Source organism: Maylandia zebra, linkage group LG5 (genome assembly GCF_041146795.1).
Source record: "Maylandia zebra isolate NMK-2024a linkage group LG5, Mzebra_GT3a, whole genome shotgun sequence".
NCBI lineage: Eukaryota > Metazoa > Chordata > Actinopteri > Cichliformes > Cichlidae > Maylandia > Maylandia zebra.
The window spans coordinates 31,961,708-31,971,896 of record NC_135171.1 but is presented as its reverse complement, the minus strand read 5'-3'; the positions used below and the strand labels follow the sequence as shown (position 1 = coordinate 31,971,896).

Genomic DNA, 10,189 nt, shown 5'->3' with positions numbered 1-10,189 from the left:
GAAGTCAAACTGGAAGTTCTGAAAGAACAGAAAAAAACTGTGATGGACTCTACTGCAGTCTACTGTGTTCTGCTCTGATCTCCACTCCACTGTACCTCGTTGTAGAACGGACAGTTGGTGGATTTCTGAGTTGCAGTGTGTCTTTTCTGGTTTCCTACGCTGATGAAAACTGCAGGGTTGATGTTCACTCCAACCAGCTTCTGGGCCTCGAGGATGTTCACATTTACCTGTACACACACACACACACACACACACACACACACACACACAATTCAAATTTATGGTCTTTATAGTGTGTAATGATAGAGGACTGAGTGATATCCAGGTCTGTCTGTTGACTTTATCTAAAGCACATGTTGGTGTTAAACATAAGGCACAGGGGCGAGAATTGGCCTGACAAAAAGACTCAAATCTGGCCCACTGGAGTGTTTTGGACAATGTGAAGGGCACAGATTTTGGACTTTTAACTGTTTCACAGGTTTTACATTTTCTCCCACTGATAAAGACTGAATATTTTCTATGTATGATTGATTAATTATGAAATACTCTGACAGATTTCTTTCACTGACTACAGCAGCATTTCTCTATCCTGTAGACAAACTTTATCTTTTAATTAATGGCTACCTGGGACAAGATTCCTAATACTTTCCCAGCAAATGTAAGGAGGAAAAATTACTTAATTGGGGTTGTCAAATCTTAGTTTATGGGCTATGTGCATCCCATTTTGTTGACTAGGTAGCCAGATGAGTAAGACCATTACATAAAAACTGTAAGAAATGTGTTTTTGTTTCATGGTATGTAAAGAAATAAACCAAAACAGATAATAAAAAATATTAACTCCAATATAAAACTCCAATATTCAAAAATACACTCAAAAGTTCTTCTCCTACAGGTTTGTCTCTTTGCAAAGCCAGGCAGTTGGCTGGATTGGACCCATCTTGAGAACAGGTTGTGGTCTGCGTGCCGCATGTTTGGCATCCCTGACCTGAACCTGTCCTGTAAACACCAGCCTCAGAAATAAATAGCTGCATGAACTCACCTGGAAGCTCTGGACTCTGGGCATCGCTCCAACAGAACTTTTAGACAGCGGCCTGCAACGACTGCGCGCACACGCACAAACACACACATAAAACAGCAGACAGTAATCATTTCAACTTCACTCAGATAAGCTACAGGTAGTATAACATAGAGAAGGTAACCTGATTTACCTCAGCAGAGACGTAAAGATGATGTTCGAAGCCTCCATGTCCATCACGTCATCATCGTAATCATCGTAATCACCATCCTCGTTTTCCTCATCCCTCGGAAGCAGATTCTGCCCCAGGCGCCGAGCCTCTCTGTCCAATTGATCGAGGCGGCCGATTGTCCGCTGCCTGATGGGAAAATACGAGACACAGTGACAAACTCAACCACGATTTACAGAAACGTTATTCCAGCAGTGCACAGGCTTGGACTAGAGTGAGACACCGTGGTCAGAGAGGCTTGCCACACTTTTGTGAATAATAATAATAAGAAAAAACACTGACTTACAAAGTGTTTCCTAGTTTGAATAAAAGCCACATATCAAAGATAAGCACGCAGACACATAGGGTCACACGTTCATTCTAACATACACACTTCTATACACATGAAAAGGAGCGAAAGTGTGACTCAAAATAATGAAGGAAAGATGAGGGGAAAGCATGAGGAAGATGATGTTATCATAGACCTATGGCCTCCACAGAGGGAGGAGTCGAGGTGGATGGAAGCAGAGATTAATTAATCATCAAGCCTGAGATGATTTTCTTGTTTTTTCTTTTTCTTTGTTTTGTATTTGTGGTATCTTTGGGCTTTTTTTTGTTTGTTTGTTTGTTTGTTTGAATATATCAGTGACTCTTTAAATATTTATTTTCTTTTGTTTTATTTTTAATATGCTATTATGCATGTGAAGCCCATTAAATCTTTATGCATGATGCATCGGGCTATAAAAATAAATAAACTGACATTACTGTAGACTGACTGCTTGATAAAAAGCTTGAATGATTAATGAATCGGAGACTCCTGTGAGGAAGAGTTTTACTCTATGTACAGAGCGGCTTTGGTGTCAGCTCACTTTAAAGATTGTGTAAGTGATGTTAATTCTCACCCTTCAATGTCATCAGCTCCTTCATTTCTGATGACCAGAGTTGATCTGAAGAACAAAAGAACAAAACTAGTCAAGCTAAAAACATCTTGCAGTGGCCGCTTTCATAAAACAGGTCTTTACTGCAGATGAGATTAAAAAAAAAGATTTTTCTGTCCAGCATATATATTACTTACTCATCCTTTTCTTCATCTATGCTCAGAAAGTCCCGTCCATCCCAGGTCCCTGCGGTTCCTTCAAGTGGATGAAACCGAATTTCCAGCTCTATGTAGATCTACAGAAAGAAGGAGATGTAACCAGAGGTAAGTGTTTGCATTTAAAATCCAGACTTTCATACAGCACCGTGTGTGATTGTGCGTCCTCACATCAGTCAGGCTGTAGCTGGCATCGGTGAGCGGTTCCCGTACTACCAACCTCCCAGAAGTCACGACATGCTGGAGGCTGATGATCAGCTTCCCAAGCAGTCTACAAAAACAAGCTTTCAGTATAACTTACACAACAGCATTTGATATTTACGCTTAAAAATACAATTTAGTCAATATAGAGAAAGTAAAAATGTATAAACATGTCAAAACTGAATTTCTTTTTCTTTCTACTCTAACACCACAGGTGCTTTTCATTACTTCATTTTCATTTTTCTCACATCTTATTCATGGAGCAACTGCAGGGCTGAATAACAATAATTAGCAAATCTGTGTCTGTTCATTGCACAGATCATGGATGGAAGGATGCTAATCAGGCTTGCTAGGGTTAGTACTCCACCCTCTAATCCAAATATGATCATTTCTGTGTATATAATCTATGTTATTAGGTCCTCCCAGCAGAGACGTGTGAGTGTTCATCATAATAATTGAAAGCACCCCATAAACTCACCAAGGACTTATCTTTTACTATTAATTATCATTATTAGTTACTATTTCATTATGACAAATTGCTAATAAGATGTGATGATGACGTTTTTGTTAATCTGTTAGATGTGTGTGTGTGTGTTACCTGTTAGAGAAGAATTTACTGCAGTTGTAAACGCTGACGGTCAAAACTTCAGTACTGATCTCTTTTCCGTAGTGAGGCCATCGGAAATGCTGCAAGTACACACACACACACACACACACACACACACACACACACACACACACACACACAGTTTTGAATGTATTTAACGACTTCTTCACTGAATTCAGATGACTGAGCTTCGTTCAGAGGTTTACAAACATGGTAGTTATGCTTCCATACACTATAAAACACACTATAGATCCTCTGACATCTAAACACAACGACAACAAGTAGATTTGTTTTGAGATTATTTCTATCATTCTGCTGGTAGAAATTGACACGAAAAAACATTTTAACATTGAAGTTGTCTTTGGCCAGAGCTGCAGTCATTTGTACAATTTCTTCTTTAAAAAAAGACACTGGACTCAAAACAAAAACCATTAATGGTCTTAAAACACACTCTAAGATTTAAGATCCCCAACATAAAACAATCAAGAACGGGAGTTTTCCACAGTTTTACACTTATACTGACCTGATTTCGTTCAAAACATTATGCATTAATCTTTCAGTGCCTTGACTAAGGACATTTTTGGAGGCAGTGATTGAACCAAAAAAACCCAGTAAGTCTGAGTAAAAAAAAAAAAAATGGAAACAAGAAGGGGAAAAAATGACACTTTGAGTCAAAAATCTGGGTTAAGTGATTTTCTTACAGTTTAGAAAATATTTTTTGGAATTTATTTCAATAGAAGTCACTCAGAATTTCAAAAAATAATATTTATCCCAAAGAAAAGAAAGCTGTACTTCATTTTATTGTGAAAATAAATAATACATCCATAAAACCATAACTGTAGCCTACTGGGGTGGGAATAGTTCAGGAGTTGGGATGAATAGGGGGTGTATTTTTATGTACCAGAATATATTTGAAAATTCAATAAAGAGATGTGAAAAAGTAAGGAAAAATAAAAATAAAACCACACTATCTTTGTGCCAAATCATCTTCATATTCTTGGTTTACACATTTGTTGTGTAAAACTTTATATCAGCTACTGTGCAATGCCTCCGGTGCCGACATTTTCAGTCACACTTCTTGTATCTGAAGCATAGATAAAAGCAAAATATGGTTCTATGATGCAGTTTGACAATTACGTCATGATTTTTAATTAGCATGCTGGGATTCTCAGATAAAAGTCATAAAGAAACAAATCTGTCAGGATCCATCACTCATCATGATTCACAGTTATTTAGCTTCATTTATTTGTAAAAGTTCAGTTTTTATTTCAAATGTTAATATTTCCGTTTTCTCAGCCATGACATCTTGTAATTGTTGTACTAAAAGAATTTGATCCTCAAACAAACAGAAAAATTAAATCTAGATCCAGGAAAGAACTTTGGACATTTTCCACTTCAGCTGTTAATCATAGTGTGGCAGACACACACAGATACACTCACCTGGTCACACCTGAAGAACAAACAGATGTCTGACTCAGAAGCAAAGAAATATATACTCAGATACTCATGATCACGTCACAAGAGGTTTCTGTATTACTTTATCAACAAACAGGAGGTTATGTAATGAGACGGAGGCTTTTACTCGGCTTTCTTTTTTCATCTTTGAAATCATGCAATAGTGTTTCTTTTTCTTTTAATGTATTTATTGTCGGAAAGGCCTTTCAACTTCTAAAATCAATCACAGAAGAAACAATAAGAGAGAAAAAGAAAAAACTAATAAGTCAATAGATACAGAATCAAGAAGGTGGGAGAACATGGATGGGGACACATCTGGAGACGGGGATTATACTGAGCTAAAATGTGTCAGGAAGGCTTTCCACATGTGAGAAGTTGTGGGATTTGCCTCAGAGAGAATGGTTGATCGTATCAGGTTTAAGAAAAGACATTGTATCACAGAGCCACTGCACATGGGAGGGAGCATTGCTGATGGAGTAGGAATAGGTGTCACATTGCCAATAATGAGGTGAGATCTCCATCTAACCGGTTGGAGAATCGTTTGTACTCCACTGGGACACCAAAGATGGCAATACGGCGAGAGTCACATTTAAAGAGAGTATTTTTGACACTGTGTCACAGCAATGCTGCCAAAATCTCTGCTGCCCAGAAATGTTGCCAGGTGCTTCATTAGGTACCATAAACTTGTATTCTGACATGTGGCAGAGATGTATCCTCTTAGATATATCTCTTTTGGAAGAATGTCAAAAGCTCTCATTTCTTTAAAGCAAGTCAGAACTGCAGCCAATTATTCATTATTTATAATACGATTTTACACTTTTGCACTTTTATAAATGTAGTAATATTTTTCTTGTTAAACTAAAGTGTGCGCATGTTGGATGTAAAAGCCCAATTAGGGGCATTAGTTGGAAATGAACAGTTCTCTATGCAGCACATGAGTGTCGTGCTCTGTCCTGGAAACATGTTAAACTGAAGTGTGTGCATTAAAACAAATATTTAAATTAAAAATAAAATAGAAGAACGCATAATATGAAAAATAATAAATATCTACTCTCTTCTGCTTATCCCTCTCAGGGTCACGGGGGTGCTGAAGCCTGTCCCAGCTTTCTAAGGGCGAGAGGGAGGGTACACCCTAGATAGGTTGCCAGATTGTCACAGGGATAATGCATCGAGACAATCATTCACGCTCACATTCACTCCCGCATTCAAACCTATGGGCAATTTAGTGTTTCCAATTAATCACTAACTGCATGTCTTTGGACTGTGGGAGTATCCGGGGAGAAACTGGGCAAACAGCAAACTCTGCAAAGAAAGACCCTGGCCTGGTGGTGGAATTGAACTTAGGAACTCCTTGCTGTGAGGCACCAGTGCTAACCACTGTGCCTCCCAATTAATAAATAAATATCATTAAAATATTTTAAACATTTTTTATTTTAGTAGCTCACCTCATGGGTGAATCTGTGCTTAAATGTCATCACCATATTTTCACTGGGCATCTCCATCTCCTAATGCTGGCCTGTCTCCAATCAAAATACTTTTAATACTTAAGACCCCGTAAATATTTCTGGTTTTGGCATTAATTTCTGATTAGCCCGTGGTCATGGTTCCCATTTAAGAACTTCGGTCAGATGGCTTTTCTTGTAGCCTTTTCTTGTAACACAAGTAACTAGAAAAAGGTGCCCGTTGCTGTCTTCATATTCAGGATGTATAATTGATGGTGTTTGCTTTCTTTTTCAAGTACAGTTTCTGCCTCTGTGCACTGAAATATTCTTGTCTTCCTTCTATGTCATTAAATAATTAATAGACTAGGAAAGAATCTCTGCACGAGTTTCTCGGTTTGGTAGTTGGTCAGCTTTGTTGAATCTCCTCACACAATAATGTCAATTTGTTAAACCTCTTTCTTTTGTGTGAACTAAGTATAAAAGTCGCCTTAAAGCTTATCGGAAGGAATCCTGTCACAGTTACAACTATAAATGTAGCAGCTCGATAAAATGCCACACATACATGTCATACAGTTAAAATGTTGGACTTTTTGGTTTTGGTCATAAATGACAGCTTTAGATAAATTCAAACTATGACCTGATAATAAAGATTATAAAGGACTGTGAATGGTAGTTACATCCCTGAGAATGAATCAGAATTAACTGAACAATACAGCCTCTCTGCATGATGTCTGTACCAAATGTCACAAGATTACAAGCAGAATTTGTTGATGTCGGTTTGGTTTGTAAACCAAAACTATCAGTCCAGTGTTGTAGTTCAGTCTAGGATTGGATGGGCTGTTATGTCTATCAAAACCTTCATGTTGAGTTGTTTAAATATTTTAGACCTGATCAGTTTAGTGGACCAACCAGCTAACAGACCGTGAGCCATGCCAGGAGGATGGATTCATCTATCACATCTGTCTTAACAGAGTGAAGCAGATTAACGTCAATTCATTCCAGTAGCAGGCGTGTGTGCTGAAGGAGTGGCTGTGTGTGCACTATAGGAGGGGTACACTCTCATATCAGTTTAATTAAAATAGTTTCAATCTGTAGCAGGCAAACAGCAGCAGCTACCAGCTCCAACACGCGCACAGCGTTTCTGTCTTTGTGAGGAGCCTCAAACTGACCATTTATTGTCCTCTTAAAACCAAGTCTGACGTGTCAAACAGCCCCCTGCGAGTTCAACGTGGTCCTGATAACGATAAACAAGTACAGACCAGTACAGACAGAAAGGATGAAAATCATTTGATCTGAAATCTCAAATGCTCTCACTTACTAAAAGTGTGTTTGCACAAACCTGTGCATAAATCATGTGTCTGAGGGCTTCCATTAGAATGAAGGCTAATCTCCGCACTCCCATCTGAACAGACATCTCTTTAAACGCCAGAGTCACACAAGAAACGAGCGATCGATAGTGATGCCTCCCTTTGATTTGTGGCCTCCTATTTGGAAAATGCAAGCTAAGCATTTTGGCCGGTCTCGTCACGCTTTTCTTTTTTGATTGTTTTGTTTGTTTTTTAATCAGACACAACTAACTTGTGGATCTGAATTGAGAAACTGAGAGCGATGGTATAAAGTGCCAGCTTCTCCATCGCAATTTTGTTACAGCTATATTAACCCCTGCTTTAATCTAACTTACAAATTAAATATCTCGCTGTGTTGAGGAAGACTTTAAAATACAGACTGAGAATAAAAACTCCATAGTAAAGTCAAAATACAATTTAGCGCCATTGTTTTATAGACAGTCTCATCTTCGTGCAACCAGAGGAGTCGTCCCCTGGAGATCATTAGAGAAAAATGCAGGTTTCAAGGAACTGGGTTTATAACTGGTCATAGTTTGAAGATAGTTTTGGAAAGCAGATTTGTCAGGTAACTATACATCTGGGGATTATGAGGACGGGTAAGCTAGCCTGGTAATTTTAGACTCTGGAGGTCTGCATAGACCATTTACCCAAATCCAACTAATGCCTGTGATTGTTCAATGGTGCTCAGAAAACAAGAAAAAAGCAGATGGAAACCAGAAAGCTTCCAGCACCAAAAATCCTTTGGTTCGAGATTGTAAATGTTCATCTGCAGAATATGCTTACAGGGATACATCCAGCTGGCGCTTTTCTGAATGGCATGAGCATGTCCATAGCATAATATGGTTTACTGACCTCATTGAAGATGGCCACATTCTCACACTGCAGGACTCTGGTTTTATGGGTGAAACCTGAAGGAAAGACAGACAGACTGTGATGCTTTTGTCTGCACACTGTGAATGAAATATAAACATAGCAATAAAACAATACTGCCTTGTCTAATGTTCCACTTTGTGGCTATGTTTTTTTTTTCTTCTTAAAAAAAGATGTGTAATTCAATAACTTGCTGTAATTTTCATCATTTCAAGCTGCAACATTTCAGAAAAAATGTACCTCATTGTTTTTTTGCACAGAAATGAGTGATCCTTATCTTACCGTAAATATGTTTTAATTTAAATTATCTGACATTTACAAATACAGCTTTAATGACTATTTAATTCAAAGTAATGTCAATGGCATTATTTTAATAATTACAATAATTATATATAATATATATAATAAATATATTTTGGCCAAACGCTCATTCACTGTTAATTATTTTAACTTCATCGTCATCATAGTATGAATTTATTACAAAAGCCAAACCAGATCAGTTGTTAGAATGAGATAATAAACAGATTGTAAGATTATGAAAAAATTATAAAGACCTTACAAAAAAGCACCAACTGAAGTACAGCAATGTTTTATTTACACGTTAATGCATCAATAAAACACTCTAAAACCAGTTTATAATGGTGTGGTGGTCACAGTTACTTAAATACTTTAAATGCATTGCCTTTACTTCTAATTGAATCCCTGATAATATACGCATCAGCATCTGAATGCTTCACCTCTGCAGTGTAGGGACTTATTTTAATGTTGACTGAGTAACACCCATACGTGTACATGTGTAGCAATTTAATGTTTGTTCAAATGCTGACAAATAAACTTTTCTGTACGCTGTAATGAAAAGACCATCACAGAGTACACTTTAACGCTCTTCTTAACACAGCCTAAAAGTTGATTTAAGCAGTTTCTGTTTTACACCAGTACAGCTACTGGCAATAATGAAACAATAAGCTGGTTTCAGTCAAGACTGAAGTTGGCTTCGGACCACATCAAAAAATCGTCACTAGATATCAGGAAAAACTAGATAAAATTTATTAAAACAACAACAACAACAAAAAAACACTGGAAATGTGAACCTAAACAATAAACATCATCCTTGTGTAGTTTAATGCTTCTTTAATCCTGTCAATCATTTGAGCTTCAACGTGTTTTTACTCGTCATCTGAGCTCCACGTTTGATTTTCTTATTTGTTCACTGTATGAAATTTAAATTCATGCAGTGAATTTCTCAGCTTAAAAATAAACAAAATAAATAAATCTCCACATGCCAGCAGTGCTAAAATAACTTTTCCCTTGTTTCAGTTGCTACATCTGTTTGTAGTTTATGTATTTGTTCCCATTTCTCCTCCTCCTCTTACCAGTGTCCCTCCAGAGGAAGTGAAGCAGAACAAAATCAAGGATTGGCTGAAGTTTAAAAAAACAGTTTCTCTCTAACGTCAGAGTCTCAAATGTAAACAGAAGATGTAACGCAGTGACAATGAACTCTACACTGCTCTGCCACCATAATAAAAACCCATAATTCCAAATCAGTAATGCACCTTTTAAATGTAATACTCTGGATTTACTTGTTTTAAATTATTGGCACTTTTCTGCTAGTTTTTATACTTTCAGTATTTTTATGCAGAATTTAGACTGTTGCATTTTTACAGTTTGGTACTGTTACTTTTACGATAAAAAAAAAAACGATAGAAGTTCAATAAAGCAAACCAAGAACACAGATCATGTGTGTCCTCACACTTTTGTTTCACTTAATGTGCCAAAGAGACCAAAGGTGTGTGCGGACATTGCTGCTGTGTGTTACCGACCTCTGAAGCAGAGTTCGACCTTTCTGTCAGATCGCCCTGGCAGGTTAAAGATCCTCTTCAGATTCACAGTGATGGACATGATAACAGACACCTGTTTTTCTGTCTATTTACATCATGTCCTTATGAAGTCGA

General features: G+C 37.4%; 1 protein-coding gene across 1 annotated transcript; it reads right to left on the bottom strand.

The window, feature by feature from the left end:
- Nucleotides 1-4: 4 nt before the first annotated feature.
- Nucleotides 5-10,182, bottom strand: LOC143418714 (fer-1-like protein 4). The gene is made up of 9 exons (XM_076884438.1): nucleotides 10,058-10,182; nucleotides 8,220-8,275; nucleotides 3,116-3,204; nucleotides 2,488-2,587; nucleotides 2,299-2,396; nucleotides 2,126-2,170; nucleotides 1,209-1,373; nucleotides 1,040-1,100; nucleotides 5-227 (listed from the first exon to the last, which is right to left on the bottom strand). Exons 1-9 carry the CDS (start codon nucleotides 10,134-10,136, stop codon nucleotides 60-62), a joined length of 861 nt encoding a protein of 286 aa, XP_076740553.1. The 5' UTR covers nucleotides 10,137-10,182; the 3' UTR covers nucleotides 5-59.
- Between the last annotated feature and the right edge of the window lie 7 nt (nucleotides 10,183-10,189).

Bases quoted from the DNA above. Each gene is read 5' to 3' on its own strand.
- LOC143418714 (XM_076884438.1), bottom strand. From the start codon at position 10,136: ATGTCCATCACTGTGAATCTGAAGAGGATCTTTAACCTGCCAGGGCGA. The intron at 3,205-8,219 runs GTCAGTAAACCA...GTGTACTTGCAG, and splicing joins ATGTGGCCATCTTCAATGAG to CATTTCCGATGGCCTCACTA. The intron at 1,101-1,208 runs GTAAATCAGGTT...GTGTGCGCGCAG, and splicing joins ATCTTTACGTCTCTGCTGAG to TCGTTGCAGGCCGCTGTCTA.